The sequence below is a fragment of the Triticum aestivum genome, chromosome 1A, assembly GCF_018294505.1.
Source record: "Triticum aestivum cultivar Chinese Spring chromosome 1A, IWGSC CS RefSeq v2.1, whole genome shotgun sequence".
NCBI classification, from domain to species: Eukaryota; Viridiplantae; Streptophyta; class Magnoliopsida; order Poales; family Poaceae; genus Triticum; species Triticum aestivum.
This window is the reverse complement of record NC_057794.1, coordinates 29,498,759-29,523,454: the sequence shown is the minus strand read 5'-3', so window position 1 is coordinate 29,523,454 and position 24,696 is coordinate 29,498,759. Positions and strand designations below refer to the sequence as shown.

The following is a 24,696-nucleotide window of genomic DNA, read 5'->3' as shown; positions in this document are numbered from 1 at the left end:
GAGCCTCCCAGCCGCGGGAGCCCATCCCGCCAGAGCCGCCCCGCCACGGGTCGCCGCCTCCGCCCGCGCCCTTCACCGCTGCATCGCCGCGGGTCGCCGGGAGCCCGTCCCACCAGAGCCGCCCCGCCGCGGGTCGCCGCCTCCGCCTGCGCCCTTCAACGCTGCTTTATCCATAGGAACTGGAGTTCAAGAAGCAACACTACTGAGCTTGATTTCTCCTGTGACCATTGCAAAGAGGTGAATTACATTTTGGGCATATGTTCATGTATTACTATTCTTGATTGGAGCTATAGCTTTTTTGGTAATTTGATAACACCACGAGCAGTAATCGTGTTTGAAAGCCAAAAACATACAGAATGTGTAAACTCTTTTGATGTACTGTCAGTTTAGGAGCAAAGTAACCATTAGTAAACAGTCTAGGAAATCTGAATGCATCTGCACGTCAATGTGATCTTCTGTTCATCCCTTGTACTGCTTCTAACATTGATGGGTTTTTGCGGACAATGTTTTAATGCTAGCTGTTGTAAGTAGTCACTGTGGTTTCAGCATGATGCTTGCTGTATGGAGTTTGCTATCAGTTTGACGCATAAGCCTTTCGAAATTAATTCAACTTGACTGAATTTTACTTTCCTCTCTTCTCTCATGCTTAAATTTCTTGCGTGTGTTTAGTATGATGCGCAAGAGAGTTGATGCTCGCCGCGTTCCAACTCTGAGGGATGTGCATCCACACGAAATGGAGTTTATGTCTCAGAGTATACCACAAATTCCACATTGAACGAATTGGCTTTGGGAGGAAGAGACTAAACTTGGTCGTGTTGGACACAGAGGTAAAGCTTGGGACATCTTTTTTTCCTATAATGATTAACCATTTTGTTTATTCCTTGGAATTTTAAGCTGAAAATAGTAGGAGAAGTGCCTAATATGCTATAAAGAACAGAGTGGCAAATACATTAAAAAAAGACAGGGAGCACAAGAAAAAGTATTCACCTTTGTACATGGTCTGTATGCTTTTCTCTGCAAACAAAAAAACGTGTTTTATGTTTCCGCTCATTGATTTCAGCATACCTGAAAACAGATGCAACTCCACCTTCCTCTGGTACAAAACTGGAAAAAGTAGGAAATAAATTTCTCGGTCTCATTTCCCTGTACTTCACAGTATTAAACACCACGTCCACCAAGAGTAACATATAATTCCACAGCCTTGATTGCAGCTTTACCAGCTTCATCCTTTTCATTAGATACGTCATTGACAAATGAGATAAAAAAAAGAGAGAGACACCACAGCACCTCCGCCCGTCACTCTTGATGCATTTTCCACTCTGCCACCGCTCTTGACGCGGTATCAGCTCTGCACCACTCCTGGTGGCCACGGTGTCTCTCTCGGCCGCCATGCCCTACCTCCGCTGTCGTCGCCCTTTGATGCGATGTCCATCCCGCTGTACCTCGACTGTCACTGCCCTATCCTCCATTGTATTGTTTTTGATTCTCTATGAGGTAGCCATTTTTTCACGTGAAGGTGAGCGGATTCGGCTCTATCAAGATCAATCTATTTATAACCTATTTATTAAATTTGCAGTTTATGCCTGCTAGGTCATTTATGGAGAGTGATGTACATGCAGATAATACAAGGGTGCATTTCTCTTACTGTCAAGAAGAAGGTATATTTCTCTTAACATAATAATGATACTGAAACTTTTTGCCCTTTCTAAATGTAAAATCGAGTCATTGATGTCGCATTGTTCTTTGGGTCTGATTGTCCTCATAAACTGACACCATGATAAGAGAAGATTCATGTGAATTATAAAGCATCTTAGCACCACTTTTCTATTTATTAATGTCACTGAAAGTATGCTTTCTCAAGTGTTGATTCACAACTGCATATGACATCTCTCATAGTAATGCGTTACGGACACCATCTGAATTAGTAATGATATATAATTTCAGTAGCCCACATGACCACAATTTGTTAACCTCTCTTTTGCATGTGCTGGCAATTTTAATTTTGCTATGAAGATGTAGAATTGACTTTTGTAGAATAAAACAAGGTTCCAGAGGTACGTAAGCAATTACACTGTAAAGCAATTGACATTTTCCATTCTCTGGATGCACTTTAAGTGAAGACTATACTTCGTACAGCGGGCTGCTATTCTTGTTAGTGTTACAAATTCAGTTCTCAACTTCTCATATGAGAATGTGTTGACTAAGATCCCTCACTGCCTTGTACATCTTTCATTTGTGACTAATTTTGTGTTCATGCTTTCTTTAGATTTAGGTGGAATTCTGTTCACCGAACAAATCTTCCTTTTGGCGATTGGAGACAAGGAGGTAGAACGAGTTCTTCCTGATTAATTGGCATGTTTGCTACATTGAGCCCCTATTTTCTGTTTGATTAAATTTACTAAGCATGGTCTGTCAGCTTATACTTTCTATTTCTTGGTGATTTCTTGGTGATTTCTTTGCTCAGTTAAACTTATTGCACATATGAGAGCCATTGCCAATCTTTATTAGTTTTCCTTTTTTCAGTTGAGTGGAAGGTTTTGGTTCGGCAGATTGTTCTTCACTATATTAGTGAGTGCCTACCTCTTTCATAGTAAGCTTAATTTACACATACATAATTCGGTGCGTAGGCTGACTTGGACTCTAGCCTAATTCACATATATACTATGTGTCCATATATATCCGCTTGTGGACAATATACAACATGTTTTGTGTCCAAATCCGCTTGCAGATAATATATAACATGATCTGTTACTCACTTTTCAGTTACATTACAAGAATAGTTGCGAAGGCCATCCAGTTTGTTACATGGTTTTCTAATTATTTATTTTGCAGTATTATTTTTTGTTACAGGGATAGGAAGAATAAGGAATGTATGTTGCAAGGTGTTTTGCTACATGTTATATTATCCTCTGTATTTTGGCTCAAATGTCCAAAAATTAATGTAGAGCATAATTGATGAGAATTAGCAGCATGGCAATCCGATCCGCTTGAAATAAGCATCATTCATTCACAAAAGATCAACTTGGCTTGCCATTTATGTCCTCAAAATTATGAAAATATATGAAACTGACCCAAAAGCAAATGAATGTTAAACAAAGTTTAAGTAGTACTTTGAGAATCCAATGTGCAACTACTTTATGCAATGCAGATTTCAGATTTGATTTTGATGTTGAATCTCAACTTATATTTCAGTGTCAGATTTCGTCATCAAAATAGTCTTCTGCGGAGAAATGGCACAATCTTCTCATGCCATTTCGTGGGAGTAACACAACTGCACAAGTAGCACAGATGCAGCGAGGCCACTCTATGACGGAGTGGAGCGGAACACTGGATCGGTTCAATAAATTGAAGATTAAAGAGTGCATGATAGCATGATATAACTCATGTCCATGGTAGGTAAACCTTCTGATTGCATGGTTTTCTTTAAGTGACCCACTAGATAAGATTTGATTATTTCAACCTTGAACCGGTGGGTTTCTACGGAACTATGTATGATTTAAACAATGGTTGAAATTATTTATCTGAGTTTGTTTCAAACAAATAAATTTGTATTGGAAGACAATTTCATACTTTCAATATGGATACTGAAGGATATAACTATATTATGGGTGATATATATGTTGATAGTACGATTTCAATGTGTGCTTGATTACTATTATACTCCCTCTCCACCCCATAATATAATATTGTTTTGTGAGCTAAAACAGCTTGCAAAACGATGTTATATTATGGGATGGAGGGAGTAGTTAACATATATTAAACTTTTTGGTGAAACTGTGCAACTCTGTATGGTTAGTATGTACTCCCTCCGTTCGGAAATACTTCTCGGAGAAATGGATAAAAATGGATCTAGAATGGATCTAGAACTAAAATACGCATATATATGTTCATTTCTTCGACAAGTATTTTCGAACGGAGGGAGTACTGTTTATGTTATCTGAGTATTTTTTGATAGAGGGAGTACTATTTATGTTTGTCAAGACGTGCGTTGCACGTGCACGCTTACTAGTGCTTTTATAGGGGTAGTAGATAGATTAAAATATTAGACCCGATGGGTGCCCTGTTGGGTCGGGTGACCCGTCGAGTACAGGCGTGGGTCTCTTTCTCTACCCATGGGCAGGGTCATGGGCAGACAATGCACCCGTATAATAATCGGGCGTGGGTCTGAGAAAGCTCGACCCGGTCAAACCCGACCCGACTGCCAGGTTGATTCACGCCCATCTAACATATTATTGGACATTTCTTTTTGTTCAATTTGAAGTTATCTTGCATGTTTCTACGAAAATTTTAGAACATAGAGAAATAGAATTGATATATCATTGAAGACTATTTGTAGTACTACACGATAGATGAGATGAAATATGAGAAACAGCTACCCGTATTCAACCACGACGAAACAAAAAAAAATCTCTGAATCAGATGATAGAGCAAATTGCATGGCAAAGGGGAAACAAAGACCCAACTAAACAAGGGCGTATAGGTATTTCAGGAAATCCTAGCAATCATATTGCACTGGCATATTTGTCCAGATCCGAAATGCACCAACTATATGTCATGATATACATTATGCACCGTGAAAACAATACCCAGGGCCTAACTAAAATCAAGAGCTTGGATGGAGCTGAAAGGAAACGATTAAAATAGTTGAATCACAAATTATTTATTTCATATTGAATAATAGCATTCGTAGTGGGGAAAATAGTAAATTATACTAGGAGTCCGTAAACCTGAACCGTAAGTTCACTTTTGTCGATTAAGTTGAAAATTGAAGTGGAGTGGGTGAGGTTATCATTTGCAGGGTTTGTTGGTGTGGCAATGACGGTGGCTTCCCTTTGCAGTTTTGTGCTCAGGCTTCTTCTCCATCACGTTGGTGCATCCTCCTGTGCTAGCATGGGGCATGTAAAGCGTTTTTGGAGTTTGGGATCTTGGATCTTCCGACAGCGACAAATGTTTCTTGTGAATTTATCATGAAGAGAGGGCCATTTCAACTTGAGTATTTTCATAGGAGTTCTGAAGGACTTCAGGAAAAAAAAATTATCAATGAGATTCAGATATATATATTAAGATCACCAAAACAACCATAAAATGCTCTCATGGACTAATTATATATTATTTTTAGAGAGAGAATCGATCTCATTGAGGTTTATTCAAACTTGTATTTGTGTGTTGCATGTTTGTAATCCTATCCCACTTGAAAATTCAGTGGATTATCTATTGAGCCTAGTTGCATCGATCTTTCCATCTGATAATAACTATATGGCTTATGTAGTGGTCATGGTTGGTACTAAGGTTGACGACTAGAGACTCATTGAGTGATAACTTTTGTCTTGATGTGTGCAAATTTCGTAGTCTAGTTCACTACCCTGTACATAACTAGTTAGTTATTCTTATGTGTATTAGTTTGATATGATGCTGTCAAGGACCTCGGTGCCCAAGACAGCAGGACCTCGACTACGTAGTTCGTAGTCTCGGTTGATAGGAGCGCTAGGGTTTTTGCCTAACTGCTCAATGGTGCAGGAGAAGAGATTAGGAGTAGAGGAGGAGGTAGGAGATAATGATTTATTGCCTGCGTCCAAGGGTGCAGATTACAGGATATATAAAGGCCTTATGGGCTTCTAACAAACTAGGAAACTAACTACTCCTGGACTCCTAACAAACTAGGAAACTAACTATTCCTGGACTCTAGGAACCAACGTAGGATCAGGACTCCTTGTCCCGATCATGCCTCGCCAGCTGTGGCCGTCGGCTGCTGCCCCTGGGCGCGCGACCCGCGCCTGTACGCAGCGCCCCACATGACATCTCTCCCCCCCTCGACGAGCAGCTCGTCCTCGAGCTGAAAAGCGGGGTAGCGCTCGACAAAACTGTCAAGATCCTCCCATGTAGCTGATGATGCTGCTTCACCCTTCCAGTGGACGAGCAGCTGGCGAACGCCGCGTGCTAGTCGTGCACGAGTCACGCGCTCCGGTTTTGGAACAGCCGCCCCGTTGTGGATCGGAGGCAATCCCGGTGGTGCAGTTGGAGGCGTGCCGAAGAACTTCTTGAGGAGGCCCACGTGGAACACGTCATGGAGGCGCGAGCGTGCCGGAAGCTCAAGGCGGTAGGCCACGTCGTTGACGACCTCTGAAATGCGGTACGGCCCATAGAAGCGTGGCTTGAGCTTGCCCCTGGTTGGCAGGTTGGGAGAGGACGCGGCGCGCTGGCGAAGACGAAGCCAGACCCAATCGCCCACGTCATGCCGAATGTCCCGATGGCGTCTGTCGTAGTAGGACTTGTAGACCGCTTGTGCCTGCTGTAGACGATAGCGGACGTCTGCGAGTAACTCGTCGCACTCCGCCATGCTCCTGGCCACTGCGGCCACCCGTGTATCGCCCGGCTCGTAAGAGCGAATAGTGGGAGGGTCACGGCCATACACAAGCTTGAACGGAGTTTCTTGGGTTGATGTCTGGTAGGCGGTGTTGTATATGTACTCGGCCCAGGGAAGCCATCGGAGCCACTGCCTGGGACGATCCCCGGTGAGACAACGGAGATACATCACAATGATCTTGTTAGCAGCCTCCGTTTGGCCATCCGACTGTGGATGAAACGCCGTCGTCATGTGCAGCTTGGTCCCGGTGAGGCGCATGAGCTCCCGCCAAAAAGCCGAGGTGAAGACGGGGTCGCAGTCAGAGACCATGGACTGCGGGACGCCATGGAGACGCACAATCTCAGCGAAGAACACCTGCGCCACTGATTCCGCCGTGTACGGGTGGGCCAGCGCCACAAAGTGGCAGTACTTGCTGAAGCGATCCACCACGGTGAGGATAACAGACTTCCCGCCCACACGAGGGAGCGCTTCTACGAAATCGATGCCGACGTCAGTCCACACGGCAGTGGGCACCGGCAGTGGCAGCAGCAGACCGGCGGGGTGCAAGTGCTCGGACTTGTACCGCTGGCAAGTACCACAGGCGCGGACATACTCCTGCACTGTCTTGCGAAGGTTAGGTGCGTGGAAGTCGCGGCGGAGACGATGCAGCGTGCGCAGGACGCCTTCGTGTCCGTCATCGTGCACTGCGGTGAGAAGCTCCTGGAGTAGTGGAGACGTTGGCGGGACGTAGAGGCGGCCGTTAAAAGTGACGAGGCCGTCGGAGAGCGCCCACGGCAGCTGCCGAGCGCCTGCCGTGATATCCTCGCGCAACGCGACGAGTGCTGGGTCGGTGGACGAAGCGTGCCGTAGGCGGTCGATGAAGTCGAAGTGAGGACCAGATATAACCATGACCCCCGTCTCTTCCGTGTCGCGGCGGGAAAGGGCATCCGCCACCGTGTTTGTACTACCGGCCTTGTACTCCACAGTGAAATCGAACCCCAGTAGTTTGCCGACCCAGTGGTGCTGCGGAATGGTTGCCAAGCGCTGGTCAAGGAGGAATTTGAGACTGTAGTGGTCAGTTTTTACCACAAATTGGCGCCCCCAGAGGTACGGTCGCCAATGGCGAATAGCGAGCACCAGGCCAATGAGTTCCCGTTCATATGCCGCCAGAGAACGGTGACGAGGCGCGGCCGGCCGGCTGAAGAAAGCCACCGGGTGCTGATCCTGGAGAAGGACGGCCCCGAAACCGTATGTAGACGCGTCACACTCGACGATGAACGGTCGTGTGAAATCGGGCAATGCGAGCACGGGAGCCGTGGTGACCGCCGTCTTGAGGGCGGTAAAAGCTGTTGCCGCCTCCGGCGACCATGAGAAGCCGTCCTTGCGAAGCAGGGCCGTCAGGGGCGCGACGACCACGCCAAACTCCTTGACAAACTTGCGGTAGTACCCTGCAAGATCGAGAAACCCCCGGACCGCGCGCGCCGAGCGAGGCTGCGGCCAGTCGGCCACGGCCTGCACTTTTTCCGGATCCATGGCCACTCCGGCCGCGGAGATGGTGTGACCCAGGTAGGAGATCGACTCGACGGCGAACGAGCATTTGGACCTCTTGATGAAGAGCCGGTGCTGGCGCAGTACGGTAAAGATGGTGCGCACATGGCGAAGATGATCGGCCCACGACTCGCTGAATATGAGGATGTCGTCGAAGAAGACGAGAACGAAACGGCGCAGGTACGGCCGCAGCAGATCGTTCATGAGTGCCTGGAACGTCGCCGGCGCGTTGCAGAGGCCGAACGGCATCACCAGGAACTCGTAGAGGCCGTCGTGGGTACGGAAGGCAGTCTTTGGGATGTCCTCCGCACGCATCCGCACCTGGTGGTAGCCGGAGCGTAAGTCGAGCTTGGTGAAGAAACGAGCGCGCCGGAGCTCGTCGAGGAGTTCGTCCACCACTGGAATTGGAAACGCATCCTTGATGGTGATGGCGTTCAGGGCGCGGTAGTCGATGCAGAAGCGCCAGGACCCGTCGGGCTTGCGGACCAGCAGTACCGGCGATGAGAATGCGGAACGACTTGCTCGGATGATGCCCTGGGCGAGCATGGCGGCGCACTGACGCTCCAGCTCGTCCTTGTGCGCGGCCGGGTAGCGATACGGACAGACGGCCACCGGGGCGGAGCCTGGCAGCAGGGTGATGCCGTGGTCGCGGCTGCGGAGTGGTGGTACGCCGGAGGGTTCGGCGAAGATGCCGTCAAACTCGGTGAGGATGGCGTCGAGGAAATCGCGGCCATTGCATGATTGCAGGGCTGGCCCGTCCGGTCCGGCAAGGCCGCGCCAGCAGACCCGATGGCCCCTCCGCCAGAACGTCATGGAGAGGGCGCGGAAATCCCACAGGATCGGTCCAAGCGTCGCCAGCCATTGCGTGCCCAAGATGACGTCGTAGCCTGCGAGCGGCAAGGCGAGGAAATCCTCCGAGAACGCCTCCTGGTCGATGCGGAAGGAGACGGCGCGGTATGCGCCTTGGCACGGAACACGCTCGCCGTTGGCCACCGTGACACGCATCTTCTCGGTGGTGGGGGATGGCAGTGTAGCACGAGCGGCTGCCTCCTCAGCGATGAAGTTGTGGGTGGAGCCTGAGTCGATCAGGGCAAGGAGGGAGACACCCCTGAGGGTGACATGCATCTGCATGGTCTCGCTCGTGCGCACGCCGGAGATCGCGTGGAGCGAGATCCGAGGGTCGGCCGGCGAGGCATCAGCGGTGGCGGAGGCCGTGTCGTCGTCGTCGTCGTCCGGCGCCAGGTCGAGGAGGAAGATGCGCTGGCAGACGCGGTTGTGGCCCCTGCCAAACTTCTCATTACAATTGAAGCATAGGCCCAGGCGACGGCGTTCCTCCATCTCTGTCTGTGACAGGCGTTTGATTGGGCGCCCTTCCGGCAGACTAGGTGCAGGGGGTGCGGCTGGTAGAGCCGGTACGGGGGGCGCGAGGCGTGGTACGGGCGCCGGCAGGATGCCCTTCTGCTGAAAACGCACCGGTGGTGCGGAGGTGAGCGCGCACTGGTCGCGCAGCTCCAACTTGCGGGCGAGGCTCATGGCGACGGCGAGGGACTGCGGGTTGTGGATTTCCACGTCGAGGCTGAGGGGTGGCTGGAGTCCCGCGGTGAAGATCTGAACCTTCTGTGTCTCTGATAAGATGCCTGCCCGGGGGAGGAGCGCCTCAAACCGCTCCTGGAAGTCGACTACGGACGTTGTGCGCTTGCACGCCATTAGTTCGCCCAGCGGGTTAGCGCGTAGAGGTGGCCCGAAGCGGAGGTTGAGCAGCTCGGAGAAGCGGCGCCACGGCGGAGTGCCCTCGTCACGCTGGACCTGCATGTACCACAGCTGGGCAGAACCCTCAAGGTTGTAGGACGCCATCCAGACTTTTTCCTCCTCGGCGATCCGTTGTTGATGGAAGAAGGACTCGCATCTGTTGAGGAAAGCGAGCGGATCTGACTTGCCGTCGAACTTGGGGAAGTCCATCTTCTGAAACCGGGGCGGGCGATCATTGTGGTGCTGCCCATCGTGGGCGCCGGCAGCGCTCGACGAGGAGGTAGACTTGTCCTTCTGGAGCGCGGCGACGGACGTCTGCAGGGACGCCACCGTTGCAGTCAAGGCCTCGATCATCGTGGCCAGATCAGCGGTGGTTGGTTCTGCCATGCCGGAAGTGACCGAGGCGGCGGCGGATGGTGGCGATGGAGGTGTGCTTGGCGCGGACGCAGGGGTGGCGGCGGGCTGCGGATGGAGCGCGGACGAGGAAGAGGATCGCCTGGAACCTGATACCAAGTTGTCAAGGACCTCGGTGCCCAAGACAGCAGGACCTCGACTACGTAGTTCGTAGTCTCGGTTGATAGGAGCGCTAGGGTTTTTGCCTAACTGCTCAATGGTGCAGGAGAAGAGATTAGGAGTAGAGGAGGAGGTAGGAGATAATGATTTATTGCCTGCGTCCAAGGGTGCAGATTACAGGATATATAAAGGCCTTATGGGCTTCTAACAAACTAGGAAACTAACTACTCCTGGACTCCTAACAAACTAGGAAACTAACTATTCCTGGACTCTAGGAACCAACGTAGGATCAGGACTCCTTGTCCCGATCATGCCTCGCCAGCTGTGGCCGTCGGCTGCTGCCCCTGGGCGCGCGACCCGCGCCTGTACGCAGCGCCCCACATGACAGATGCTGCCACTAAAAACTCCTATCAAAAAAAATCAGCTATCTAGTTTGGGATGTGTGCATCCTGCCATGCAGTGGTCGGGCATGAACTCATTGCAGTTGTATAGTCTTAATGTGACGTTTCAGTCAGTTTCTTTTACTCAGAATAGCTACGCCCTCTCTGTCTGAATGCATCAATAGAGACACATGATCTGTGCAGCACGTAGATAATTTATCATAAAAGTTGTGCTGTACCGAAAAGATTTTCTGCAGTACTCTTGTAAGGAGCGCACATTATGCTGACGAGTGTCATGCCAATGCTATTTAAGCGACCATCTAGCACTTGCTATGCTTCCATCGCTAGCAATTCTACTCCCAGCAATAGACTCATGTCGTGAATGCCTTTTGGTATAGGAAACAATGGATCTAGCTACTCGGGTCATAAAGAACAAACACATATTGGTAGGCACGGTAGGTATCGGGCAATTGTTGATATTCACAGACTGGAAGATGAGTTTATGATTATGTTAGCGCCCCTGTTACTACTGCTACACTCGGTAGGGTATGGCACTTGCCCTACCTTGTTTGTTGGTCAGAAATCCAACTTATATGGTATACACATGCTACTGCTGTGAAATAAGTCGTAGGTCGCTGGAAAAAGTCGCTTCGAGAGGAGAACGGCAAAGGCCAAAGTATGGCGCTCGCGCTATATTGATTCCCTATCCGCACGCCTCTTATCTTGGCCTTGTAACTGAAACAAGTCATTGAACATTGTATGCACTTGTTACAAAATAACAAACAAGAATGAAATGAAACTAAATGATCAAAGGAAAACTGGATCACTTGTTACACCTACAAATAATGCACCAAACAAGGATAAAAAAATCAGAATGTTTGTGTTTTCCTCTTGTATAGTGTGCTCAACTGGATCATTACCGTCATGCTGTGAATGGGACCAAGGCAGCATCCGATCTCAGATTTAAATCCAAAATGAAGGAAAAACTATGGGAAATTTTATAATAGAGGCGTGAATAAAGGAGTTAATTAATGCAACAGCAGGGGAAGTATTCCACCAGCATACATAGAGTCCATATGTTTTACATGAAGCCATCTACCCCAAATCCTACATTGTAGTAACCCTAGAGTTTGCAGCAGGCTATGTACATTACTTGGTCAAATCCCCCAAATCGCAAGTAAGTAATTTGCTACCTCGCAAAAAAAAGTAAGTAATTTGCAGCAGGCTATGTACATTACTTGGTCAAATATCTCAACCACTACAGGTCATAGCCCTAGAGTTTCAGTTGATATGACACACGAGTTCGGCCACAAGCTCATCCAGAACGTCGTCACGCATCATTTCAGCAATGTCTGCTCCGAACATTTCAAGTTCAGGGTGATGGTCCACCGGCAATGGTTCAACACTGTCCAAATCAAATGGATGATAGCTCCTTCTCATGAGTAGTGCCGTTTGCCAGACATTCTCAGCTAACTTCCTCCAATCCATTTTAGGCCATGATTTCATCATGATTTTTGAACACAGGGTGCTGCCTGGAGCCGCATCGCGGAGATCTGTCACGTTCTGAGTCCGCCTTGGGCCGGCACATTGATGAGTATGTAATCCATAAAAGTAGGGCGCCTATTATGCATCGAACACAGGACCTCCACGGGTTTTGAAATTGCTAATAGCCACCAGAACTATCACGATTTGTTGATACACATGTAGCCCAGTGCCTTATCACCTAGAAGCGATCGTACTGTAGGAGTTTTTTTTATTAGAAATACTATAGCAGATCAAAATTGGTACTGTACAACTGGGCCGGACATTCTAGCTAAAGTGTTTTTTATAGCTCAAAAAAACTAATGTGTTTTCTCTTTTGGAATATTTTTTGAAAACATGAATATTTTTTAAAATATGAACAGTTTTTCAAAATTTGAACTTCTTTTGGAAACGCGGTTTTTTTCCAATTTCCGAGCCTTTTTATGAAAATTACTTTGATTTTCTGAATATTTTTAAAATTTTAAGAACACTTTTTCAGAATTGTAAACATTTTTCTGAAACTGCAGACATTTTTTAAAAAGACGAATAATTTATCAAATTTATGAACATTTTCTTGAAAACATGAACAGTTTTTCAATTTCTGAACATTTTTAAAAAAATGTAAACACTTTTTCAACTTGGTGAGCCTTATTTTAAAACACAAATATATTTTTCAAATTTAAGGATATTGTTTCAAATATACTAAGATTTTCTCAAGGCATTTATTGTTTTCTAGGGCCTAAGCATTTTTTCGTTGCAATTATTTTTGTTTTTCTTCTCTTTCTGTCAATTCATTTTTCTATTTTTGAACTTTATTATTCTTTGTGAAACTTGTTCAAAAAATTTAAAAGCTTGACAATTTTTTGAAATAAGAAAGAAGAAACATAACAGGAAAAGAAAATAAGTAAATAAAAAGAAATTATGGAAAAAGGACTGGTTCACAAAGTGTTCCTAAAATCTTTTTAAAATTCCCAGCCCGTCCATTACTTAATGTGTCTAGCTTTACACCGTTCACCAAAGACATGCTGACTAAGTGGCGGTGGAAGCAGTTAATGTTTTAGGTGGTCGTGGGTTTGATTCACAGCTTGTGCTATCCTATTTCGCTATTTTTCATCGCATGCCCCACCGTAAACGGGCCGGCCCAACTGAGCTGCCAGGCATATACATTACATACAAAAGTAGATATAAATTATGAAAAGTCCATATTACCCTTTATATGTTTTGTGAGGGGGTTGTATCGAAGCGGGACTCATAAAAGATTAATAATAAGAATATAATAAATCATATTAAGTACAGAAGAGTCTGATTTTGTTTTGGTATGCTTGCCTTGAATACCATCGTTTACGCTTTTGAAGATTCCAGAATAAGCAGTCTCTTCTCCAGAACTTTGTTGTGATGAAGCAGTTGGACTTGAGCATTCGCAACTTTCACAACTTACAGAACGTGCAGAATTTACTGTTTGGTGATCAATTTCAGCAATGTCGCCCTCCATTAATTGGCTTTTCACCTCCTGAAACCAAATGTTACAGTTTTGTTAATGAGAAGATAGTAGTAGCCTCAAAACTGAACATTTGATAACAGGGTTTAAAGTTCTTGACAAACTAACATTGACAACAGAAAAATGGCAACAAAAAAAAAATGTATGCATTGTGTATGAGCCGTCGGGGATTGAGATAGAAGGCCTGAATATTTTCTATTGTTTTGTTTCCTTGAGATAACATGGAGTCTCCAATTAGTAAGTAGATAATATTTTTAGCAACAGAGACTAGATCCCAGTTTATCTTGTATATGTATCCTGCACATATCTACAGGGTTCAAGCCGTCTCAGCTTTACGATATGCAAATTAATGCACGATATCTGAATGGCTTGTGTGGTTATACGGTCCAAGGTCAATCCCTTATAAGCACAGCATAGCTCGTGTCAATACTATTTAAGTGACTAGCTAGCACTCGGCTCTACCTCAACCAATAGTAATTCTATTCACTAACACTGGCCTCCATGACAAGCGTCTTTGTTTACGAGGGAGATAGCTACATAGGTGCAAAAACCCAGAGATGTTGATAGGCATGGAAGGCATCCGGAAATCCGAGATATCCTGAGAAAGCAAATTTTGTTTATGGCCACATTAGCGTTGCATTGGTAGAAGATGCCCACTCACATGTGTCACAGGTGCGTGTTGATCCACAAGTAAATGTGGTGCGTTTTGTGCGTCCACCGTGTCTTGCACATAAAATAAAATATTAAATCTCACTGTAATTTGATTGAATCTTATATGAACGTACCTTCACTCTCCGGGTCACGTAAACGCTCACCGCATACATCGCGGCCTCAGCGATGCATGCTTTGTTGGAAGAGGAGTGCCTGTGGCACCCATGTGTGGAGGCACCGGCCCTATTTTTTTTGGCTTTTCGTTTTCAATCTTTCATATCTTTCAAAGCGGAAGTCCAAATTAACCTTCGTTTCATATTCATGTTTTTTTGCGATGAGGGGTTTCGAATTGAATACGTTTTTGACGGGTTTTAAAATTTTCCTTAAGTTTTAGCTGCTGAAACTTGATACAAAGAACAGCAAAAAAACACATGTTTCATAACCTAAAGCTTAAATTTGGTGTGGCCTCGTGCTGAATCCATCGACTTTATGGATCATGAGACAATCGTGTGGCCGAGCACGCTAGAAAGGTGGGTGCCGCTACGAATTTCCGATGCTTTGTTCCCTGTTTTAGACTAAAGGCATTCATCCCTACTTTTTATAGAAAACAAATCCAGGACACCAGCATGTCCAGAATAACGGGAATACAACCCTAGAACCGTAATACAGCCTAGGTGACACCCTACGGAAGCAAGGTCGAAAGCATGTGATGTTCATAAAGCAGATCCACCAGAAAGATTGAGAACATCAAAAAGTCCTATCATAAAGCAGTCCCAACATAGGACACCCCAGGGAGCACCTAAAACATACTCCTCTCTTTAATAAACGCATGTGGAAGATAAGATCAGTGACGCTGCTTCAGCATCTTCTTGCATCGCTTCACCGGTCTTAAAGAAAAAAGCATCTCGGTTATGCGACCCTAGAGAACAGCCCCTTGCTGCAACAATGAAACAACATAGTGTACAGCCCGATGCCACTTTCCCCTGTTAGAGCCCATCTTGACACATTACTAGACTTCCACTTTTGTTTAAGAGTGAATTCCGGTTTGTACCCCTATTTTGACATTTCTTACACTAATTACCCCCATTTAACGGGATTTCATCTGTTTTACCCCATTTTGCAAAAGTATTGCCACAATTTACCCTGTTTAAATTTTTTTTAGTGTTCTGACCGACGGGTCCCGATTGCCAGTTCTAGCTTTTCATGCCACGTCGGTGGGTTTTTCTGCACACAGAACCGCATCGCCTAGCTTCTCCCGACCAATCGGGCTCGATGGAGACGCATGCAACAGAGTTAATGAAGTAGTATATTTACACAACTTTTTATCTGATCCACAAATTACCCATATTTAAGGTCATGTATGATAATACCAAAGAAAAACATACATGATTTCAGATTATATCAGTAACAATTTCTCCTATAATTTATTCAATGAGAACATGTCGCCCTGATCAAGTACACTCATCTCATCACAATACTTCTCTGAACGGGAAACGAGTAGACTAAGCCCATCTAATATGCATCCCAGACTGACAGAAAATATAGCCACAAATAACCTAACCACCAGAGGCAAGAAATAGAGGATACAGCCAAGGGGAGAAGATTCTCGTGCAGGCTGCCACTCACTCCTACAATCGACATCAGCCACACCTTGATGTCTTGCCTGCCGCTCGTCGCCTACGTCGTCCTACCCCATCCTAACGATTGGAATGCGAGCGATGCATGTCATGAATAATGAAGGCCAGTGTAGTGCAGCCTGACCTGGGTGATTTGGCCAGGGCGCTGGCGAGCTGCTCTTGGTGCACTCATATCAAGCCTGACCGGTCTAGAGAAGCTCGGCAATGCGGTTCGACGTGCAGAAAAACCATAAGGAATAAAAAATAGGCCGACGTGGCATCCCGGCTGGACCTACAATTGGGATCCATCGGTCAGAACACTCAAAAAAATTAAACTGGGTAAACTGTGGCAATACTTCTGCGAAATGGGTAAAGCGGATGAAATCCCGCTAAATGGGGTAATTAGTGTCAAAAATGGCAAAATAGGGGGTAAAAATGGAATTCACTCTTTGTTTAATTGGATGATGCCTCGCATGTTGCTGTGAGAATTTTAGAACATAGGGAAATATATTTGATATATCATAGAATACTATTTGTAGTAATACGCGATATCTGACATGAAATCTGAGAAACTGCTATTGGTGTTCAACCACAAAGAAACGAAAAATTGCAGTTCTGTGAATCAGATGATAGACCAATTTGCATAGCAAAAGGGGAAACAAAGAACCTACTAAACAAGAGTGTGTAGGCATTTCAGCAAATCCTAGCAATCATATTGCATCAGTAAATTTGTTCAAATCCGAATTGCGACAACTATATATCTTGATACACATTATGCACCGTAAAAGCAAATACCCAAGGCCTAAATAAATCTAGAAATACTGACATTCAACTGTCCGGCCTTGGATGGAGCTGAAAGGAAACAATTAAAATAGTTGAATCGCAAAACTATATTTATTTCTTTTCATATCTATTGTCAATCTGAATAAGGTTCCCGCAAAAAAAATCTGAATAAGGTTCCCGCAAAAAAAATCTGAATAAGGTACAATTCTCATTTCATCTCTAACAAGAACCATGTAGTGCCATGTATCTTGTGCCAAAAATTCTTGCAAGGAGCAATTGATTGTGCATAACCAAATTTTACTGTTTCAACTAGAGTGGGCTGATGCAAGCACACAACATGACCACAGTTGTAGGTCCCTCCTTCCTCTGCATCCTCGGTACATGTAATCTAATAATAGCATTTGTAGTGGAAAAAGGAGAATATTACAATAGGAGTTTGTACACTTGCGCCATAGGTTCACTTTTGTCCATTAAGTTGAAAATTGAAGTGGAATGCGTGAGATTAGGGTTTGTAGGGTTTGTTGATGTGGCCCGTGGCAGTGGCTTCACTTTGCAGTTTGGTGTTGCGGCCTCTTCTCCATCATGTTGGTGCATCCTCTGGTGCCGGCATGAGGCATCTAAGCTTTTTTTGGAGATTGGGATCTTGGATCTTCTGGCAGAGACAGATGTTTCTTGTGAATTTATCATGGAGGGGTGGCCATTTCGACTGAAATATTTTCATAAGAGTTCTAAAGTACTTTAACAGGAAAAAAAAGTATCAATGATATTTGAATACATATATTTAGATCAGGAAAATAACCATAAAATGCTTTCTTGAACCAACTATGTACTATTTATAGAGAGAAAATGGATCTACTGAGGTTTATTCAAATTTTCATTTGTGTCTTGCATTTTGTTAATCCCCTCCCACTTCAAAATACAGTGGATTATCTAATGGGCCTAGTCGCATCGATATTTCCATCTGATAATAACTATATGGATTATGGGCTTATGTGGTGCTCATAGTTGGTACTAAGATTGACAAATAGACTCGTTGAGTGATTACTTTTGTCTTGATCGAGTTGGTTGGTGATGATCGCGATGTAGATGTGTGCAAATTTCATAGTCTAGTTTACTGCTATATACATAGACTGGTTAGTTATTCTTATGTGTATTAATTTGATACGATGCTTTGGGTCACTAAAAATTCCTTCTATTGAAAACAAAATCAGCTAAATGGTTTGGGATGTGTGCTTCTTTCCATGCAGAGGTCCAGCATGAACTCATTGCAGTTGTATCGTCTTGATGCGAGGTTTATTGACTCAACTACTTTATCAAAAAGCTAGGCCCACTCGGTCTCCCTCTGCATCCGTAGAGATACATGATCTGTGACTGTACTGAACGTATATAATTTATCATTATAGTTGTATTGTACAGAAGATATTTTCTCCACTTGATGCAGTACTCTTATAAGGAACGCACGGTATACTAATGAGTGCCATGCCAATGCTATTTAAGCGACCATCTAGCATTTGGCTCTGCTTCCATCGTTTGCAATTGTATTCATAGCACCAGACCCATGGTGAATGTCTTTTGGTATAGGAGCCGATGGATCTAGCTACACGGGTCATACAGCAACAAAGATATATTTGTAGGCATGGTAGGTATCGGGGAATTGGTGATATGCACAGAACAGAAGGTCAGTGTATGCTTATGTTTCTGCCCCTGTGCCTACTACTATGCATATGCACCCGAGACATCCACATTCTCACCATCGTTTGAACAATTCTGCCAAGGACTCGGTTATTAACATGAGTGTACCTTTTTATGTACATGTGTGCTCAGTTCATGAATGTTAGGATACTGTTGAGGGCAAGAAACAAGTTATGGCTAGCTTTGATAACTTGTGGTCATGGCGCTACTGTTCCAGCCTTAATCTGGGGCTACATTAGCTTAGAACCATAATAATGTGCCTTCTGTCAGTAAACAGCATTGGCTCAGATTTTGTTTTCACTTCTTATTTTGGCCTTGTAACTGAACTGAGTCATTGAACATTGTATGCAAATGACAAACAAGAATAAAATGAAACAAAAAGATCAAAGGAAAACTGGATCACTTGTTACACCTACAAATAATGCGCCAAACAAGGATAAAAAATCAGAATGTTTGCGTTTTCCTCTTGGATAGTGTGCTCAACTGGATCATTACCGTCATGCTGTGAATGGGACCAAGGCAGCATCCAATCTCAGATTTAAATCCAAAATGAAGGAAAAACTATGGGAAATTTTGTAATGGAAGCATGAATAAAGGAGTTAATGCAACAGCAGGGGAAATTCCACGAGCATACATAGAGTCCATATGTTCTACATGAGGCCATCTCCCCCAAATCCTACATCGTAGTAACCCGACTCGCAAATAAGTAATTTGCAGCAGGCTATGTACATTACCTGGTCAAATATCTCAACCACTACGGGTCACAGCCTTAGGGTGTCAGTTGATATGCGACGCGAGTTCGGCCACAAGCTCTTCCAGAACGTCGTCACGTATCATTTCAGCAATGTCTGCTCCGAACATTTTAAGTTCAGGGTGATGGTCCAGGGGCAAAGGCTCAACACTGTCCAAATCAAATGGATGATAGCTCCTTCTCATGAGTACTGCCGTTTGCCAGACATTTTCAGCTAACTTTCTCCAATCCATTTGAGGCCAGGAGTTCATCATGATTTTTGAACATAGGCTGCTGCCGGGAGCCGTCATATCAGCTAAGATTGAGTTAACGAGATCGAAAAGAAGCTTCCTGTCTGATTTCGACCACAGGAGCAGCTTGCTGTACTTGTTTTCCAGCCATACGAACACATCTGAGCTGAACTGCCACTGCTCTGGGTAGACTGGAAAGCCACACGCAGTGCCAAGCATCTCCTGGACATAAGTGCAGTCCCTGTCCTCCTCATCCTTAAATATGGGTAGCTGCTCTTCCTTCACCTGGTAATCTGAAATGTCTGTATCGTCGCACTCATCGCTCGAGTATGCATCCGAATCATCTTTGCGTGTATCAACTTGGTCGCCCATCTTCAGCATCTTAAGTTGAGCTCTGAGTCCTGCATTTATGAGATGAAATGGGAATAAAAGATTACTGACAAGAATATAAATCATATTAAGTGCAGAAGAGTCAGACTTGATTTTGGTATGCTTGCCTTGAATACCATCATTGACACTTTTGAAGATTCCAGAATAAGTAGACTCTTCTCCAGAACTTTGTTGCGATGAAGCAGTTGGACTTGAGCATTCGCAACTCTCAGCGCTTACAGAATAAGCAGACTTTACTGCTTGGTGATCAATTTCAGCAATGTCACTCTCCATTAGTTGGCTTTTCACCTCCTGAAACCAAATGTTACAGTTTTGATAATTAGATAGTAGTAGTCTCAAAACTGAACATTTCATAACAGAGCTTACAGTTCTGGACAAACTAACATTGACAACAGAATAATGTAGCAGATTACTTAATACTCCCTCTGTTCATTAATATAAGACGTTTTGGCAGTTTAATTTGAACTGCCAAAACATCTTATATTAATGAACAGAGGTAGTAATAAATAACAAAAAAATTGCAATGTATTGTGTACCTTCAATGTTATGATATCCTGATCATGAATTACTATGTCTTCTGCCTCCGGTAACGGTGTTGCTAGCTTTTGCTCTTTCCACCCTGCCTGACCTTTCAAATTTTGCACATCCTCATGTGGAATAGCCAAATCAATTGCTGTGTGATCCTCAATACTGATAACATCACCTGGATGCTCATTATATGTGTTGCTTGTCCTGGGTAGATCAGAAGTGCAGATACTGTGTCTTGTTCTCTCTGAAGTTACATAAATCTCTTTCTCAGGTAGCATATTTTCCTTTCCTACATGAATGATAACTCGCCCATTCTGCTTGGCTTTTCTGATTGGTAATCTCTTCCTGAGAAGTCCATTCCCAGTATCATCAGTGGGTGTATTCAATATGTCCTTCAGAATGGGCAAGTTAGGTGCAGAGCGCCTCCTGCCCGGTAATTTTGCAACAGTGGTAGATGAGGTTGGGAGAGACTTGGACCTGGGAAAATTCCTTGATATGCCACTTCTTGAATTATCGCCACGGTAAATCCCTGTCTTCCAACCATCTTTGCTGCTAATACCAAGAGGGCTGGCCGGCATCTCTTGCGCATTACTGGAATTGGTGTTTGAATCTGACAAACGCTTTTGGGTGGTTACTTTCGTTGCATCTCTAGCAGTGAGTTCAAGCATCTCACCTAATGTTCTTGTATCAGTAGGAACTGGATTTTCAGCTTTGGATTGGCAGGCCATTTGCCATCTTTCAGAGAGGTGCTTTCTGGCCTTTCTGCTCACCGATGATCCAGCAGAATGCGTGGATGAAGAAATTGACGAAGTCTCATCATGAGAAGTGGAAGCAGCCTTTTCCCTTTGACAGCCAACTCCAAGGTAGCACTCATTCTCAGATGGTTTCTTCCTGCTACCTCTTCTAGAGGTTTGTATTCTAAGCTTCTGTTCAGGTGTATCTCCTTCTGGCTCTGAAACTTGGACACTGCCATGTGCCATAGAATGTATGCCATCTTGCTTATGCAGACTATGGCGTGGCGGCTTCAACCACCGTGCACCAGTCCACTGACCAAACTGCGATGTTTCTTGGCTTGCTATAACCGGTGTAGAACTTCTCCTCTGAGGGTCTGGTTTCAGAACAACAATTTGCGAGGGCCTCCTTGAACGCCTGCTCCCTTTTGGTGCCGAATGCTCCAGTGGCACATCTTCGAGATGCACACTAGAAAGAGGACCCTCGGACTCACTGTCAGCTTCCATTCTGCAAAGGTTGTCCTGCCCAAACGATTGTGCACCAGCACCATTGCTTCCATGGGGGGAGCACTGCAAACCACTGTAACCAAGGATGTGCCCTGGGAACCCTGACAAGGCAACACTGCTCTCCTGAAGGATTTCAAGGAAAACATCCTTCTTGGAGTACAGTATCTCAAGTGCCTCACCAAACTCCTTGGAATTCCTGTGGCCTTCGTCGGTGGAAAGGCGCTTTGCATCCAAGAACTTCTGCCTCACGAACTCAAGATCAGCATCATTGCTTCTTGGGCGTGGCATCTCCTTGCCTGACTGCAACGCCTTGCGCGTCGCCATGTTCTCCATCTCGGTCACCTCGAAAACATCCTTCAGTTCCGGCAGCTCGTCGCCACTGCTCCGGCATGGCCGATCCTCGCATGAAACCCGGGCCACTTCCTCAGCACGTCCGGATAACTTCAGCCGTGGGTTGCTCTGGATGTCACTCTGGCACCGGTCAAGAACCTTCTTGGACCTCGGCACGGTCTCGAGACCCATCAGCCTCGCAACGATGCTGGGCGCGCAGTGCGTGAACTCCACCTCTTCTGGCCCCTCTTTCGTCATGTGTGACTTTGCAGCAGCCATGTTCTGTTTGTTAGTGACTCCCTGTGAAACAGAGGAAAGACAGCACCACAGCTTCAGGAGGGTAGGAGATCATACAGCAATGAATTTTGTACAGAAAATGCACACTTGTGGAAACTCAGATTGGCCTTACCTCTCCATGCCAGTTCTCTTTGCCTCTATGCACTTCTGCCGGCGGCATCCCCTTCCTCGCCCTCTTGGACCCTCTCTTGAACTCAAATGTGAACTGGTTGAAACATTGGAAGCATCAGGACCCATGGTCAAACCATATCAGAAACAGTCAAACATGGAGCTTCATTCAAATCTATTATTAAAAAATGAAGCATGCTCACTTAATTATTTTAATATTTCGAAAATTCTGGACTAGAAATTTGAATCTGCATTTCGGAAGATACTAATGAATCTAGCAAAGACCAAGAGAGATCGACCGACTAACAGAATCTTAGCTACGAAATAAGAGCAGCAGCAGCTCAAAGGGGAGGAAAGGGGGGAGAGACGGGCCGCTTACGGAGGATTCCTCGACGGAAGACACCACCGGATCCTCCAGCACCGAGACGGCGACGCCCTTCGGCTCCAGACCTCCCGCCGTCGCTCGCGCTGCGCAGCCGCGACAACAACAAAACAAGCGGATTTAAATCGGAGGAGAAAAAAAACGGGAGCAGAACAGAGACCCTGGCCAACAAACAAACTAGCCGTGCGGATGAGGCGCCGGCGCTCACCTCGGCGCGGCGCGGGGCGGGGGTGCGGGCAGCGAGGGGGCCTCGCCGCCGACGACGCCGCCGCAGCTCCTCCTCCTCCTCCTCGCGGTCCGGCGCCGCCGCGCAGCATCGCCTCGCTCGCTCGCAGCTTCCCCCTTTTCCGCTCTGGGACCTTTTTGGATGGGCTTCTCCTCTCTCTCTCTCTCGTTCAAGAAGAGGATTTGAACTGCGGCCGTCGCAGGGGCGGTGGGTCCCCCGCATAGGCATGGCCCGGCGGTGCGAGCAGAGCGGGTTGGAATGGTATACTACGTGGCGCCGTACCCGCACCGCGTCGCTGCGTGTGGGTCAGATGAGGAGCGGGGCCGGCATGTCAGGGAGAGAGGAGGGTGCGAGTGTGGGGTGAGGCTGGGGAGCGGGGGGCGGTGGGCGTGGGGGTTCGGGTTTGAAAAGGCTGTGGGCACGAGGCGCGAAGGCCGAGGGCCCACACCCTGGTCTGGTCTCGCGCACAGTGATGAGCATGCGCAGCGCACTCCCAGCGAGGGAGCACCCGAAGCGAGGCTGCACAACACGCCACGCCGGTGCTTCCACGGCTCCGGATTTCTTTTCCTTTTTTTTCTGCCGCATCAAGGTGTGGGTATTGGTGAAAAACGACGAATTTGATTTTTTTTGTTTTTTTGAAAACTTCATCACAAAATGAACCGGGTTTGTAAATATTTCAAAATATCATCCATTTTCATGACGCCCGGCCCGGGACGCCATGGTAGATAGAACGATGCCCGGGTCAAGGGCGCCATGCGGTCGGAGCTGACCCTGTAACGTTGGACCGGCCTGCCAGACCAGGGCGCCATACGGTTTGCTTGAAGAAAACACTCGGCCCCGGCCAAGGCGTCCCAACCCAGCCCATCTCTCTGTTATCGATCTGAACTCGCGAATGGCGGGTCCTCTTTCCCTTCGGACCATCAACATACTCTTCTCTGTTTTCCTTTTTTTATTGGTTGAAATCTTCGTATTGGATTGATTTGGGTAAAACCCTAATTCATCCTCTTTTTTAGAAAAAAAAATATTGGATATTTGTATGATAAAGTTAGGGATTTGGTAGGTATGGTATAGGATTTGTATGCTAGGGTTAGGGATCTGGTAGGTATAGTTGGTCTTATAGTTTTTAGGTTTGGGTAGGGTTTGTAGTAACTTTGGCATGGCTTTCCCCAAGCATGGCAAATATGTGCAAAAATTTGGTGTATGGATATTTGCAAATGTGTGTATCTATCTACAGTATGGATATTTGCGCGTATGTATTATTCGCACATTGATATGGATCAACGTGATGATCCTACGGTCTTTGCCCGATCTTTCACCGCAAGACAATTAGATAAGTTAATCTTTCAATCACACGATAAACGCAACCTGAAGAAGTGGAACGAATCCAGCAAGCAACATGATGATGATCAACACGCCTCAAACCTCAGCTTGATAATTCTTTATGCACACAAGAACCTTCATGCAACTTTTTTCAATCTGGATATGCAGCGGCCCTGTTCCCGGAGGGATGCTTCACCCGAGACACAACTCAAAATCTAAACTCTCAAAAATTCTCCCCCTAAACCTTAGAAGTTGGGTCCTTTATATAGGAGACCAGAAATCAAGTCGGTTGGACAAGCCCAAACCAAAACACATAAATAAATATCCTAATTGGCCCATAACATGGCCTGGAATAAAATAAATATCTAAAAATGCAATCGACCGAATTACCATGGTTCGATGACCCCCACGTCTCTAACTTGGTGGAGTCCTGAAGTTGGGCTGCACCTCCTTCTTCATGGGAGCAATAGGTGGTACTGGAATGCCCTCATCACAATTCACACATCTATGTATCCATTATGTGTGTACAAAATTTAGTGCATGGATATTTGCACATGCATGTATGTATGTATGTATTTATTTATTTGCACTTGTATGGATAT

At 45.8% G+C, this 24,696-nt stretch overlaps 2 protein-coding genes across 5 annotated transcripts; one reads left to right on the top strand and one right to left on the bottom strand.

Moving 5' to 3' along the window:
- Window positions 1-97: 97 nt before the first annotated feature.
- On the top strand, window positions 98-5,125 carry LOC123080217 (uncharacterized). 4 transcript variants are annotated; one of them, XR_006438377.1, is made up of 7 exons: window positions 120-237; window positions 670-827; window positions 1,577-1,658; window positions 2,267-2,325; window positions 2,524-2,568; window positions 3,193-3,392; window positions 4,839-5,125. XR_006438377.1 is itself a non-coding variant. In XM_044503256.1 (6 exons), exons 2-6 carry the CDS (start codon window positions 717-719, stop codon window positions 3,214-3,216), a joined length of 321 nt encoding a protein of 106 aa, XP_044359191.1. In that variant the 5' UTR covers window positions 120-237; window positions 670-716; the 3' UTR covers window positions 3,217-3,638. The 4 variants fall into 4 exon arrangements, 3 of the variants coding, with proteins under 3 accessions (XP_044359088.1, XP_044359191.1, XP_044359142.1); XM_044503256.1 differs by lacking the exon at window positions 4,839-5,125 and having other exon boundaries at window positions 3,193-3,638; XM_044503153.1 differs by lacking the exons at window positions 3,193-3,392; window positions 4,839-5,125 and having other exon boundaries at window positions 98-237; window positions 2,524-3,186.
- A 13,688-nt stretch (window positions 5,126-18,813) lies between these two features.
- LOC123187852 (uncharacterized) lies at window positions 18,814-22,961 on the bottom strand. The gene is made up of 6 exons (XM_044599818.1): window positions 22,757-22,961; window positions 22,546-22,634; window positions 22,171-22,263; window positions 20,202-22,061; window positions 19,773-19,956; window positions 18,814-19,676 (listed from the first exon to the last, which is right to left on the bottom strand). Exons 1-6 carry the CDS (start codon window positions 22,863-22,865, stop codon window positions 19,072-19,074), a joined length of 2,940 nt encoding a protein of 979 aa, XP_044455753.1. The 5' UTR covers window positions 22,866-22,961; the 3' UTR covers window positions 18,814-19,071.
- Between the last annotated feature and the right edge of the window lie 1,735 nt (window positions 22,962-24,696).

Excerpts from the sequence above, each read along its gene's own strand:
- LOC123187852 (XM_044599818.1), bottom strand. The coding sequence starts at position 22,865 with ATGCTGCGCGGCGGCGCCGGACCGCGAGGAGGAGGAGGAGGAGCTGCG. Across the intron at positions 22,635-22,756 it reads CCGCCCCGCGCCGCGCCGAG|CGCGAGCGACGGCGGGAGGT; the intron begins GTGAGCGCCGGC and ends GCGGCTGCGCAG. Across the intron at positions 19,957-20,201 it reads AGGATATCATAACATTGAAG|GAGGTGAAAAGCCAACTAAT; the intron begins GTACACAATACA and ends ATTTGGTTTCAG.
- LOC123080217 (XM_044503153.1), top strand. The coding sequence starts at position 717 with ATGTGCATCCACACGAAATGGAGTTTATGTCTCAGAGTATACCACAAA. Across the intron at positions 828-1,576 it reads TGGTCGTGTTGGACACAGAG|TTTATGCCTGCTAGGTCATT; the intron begins GTAAAGCTTGGG and ends TTAAATTTGCAG. Across the intron at positions 2,326-2,523 it reads TGGCGATTGGAGACAAGGAG|TTGAGTGGAAGGTTTTGGTT; the intron begins GTAGAACGAGTT and ends TCCTTTTTTCAG.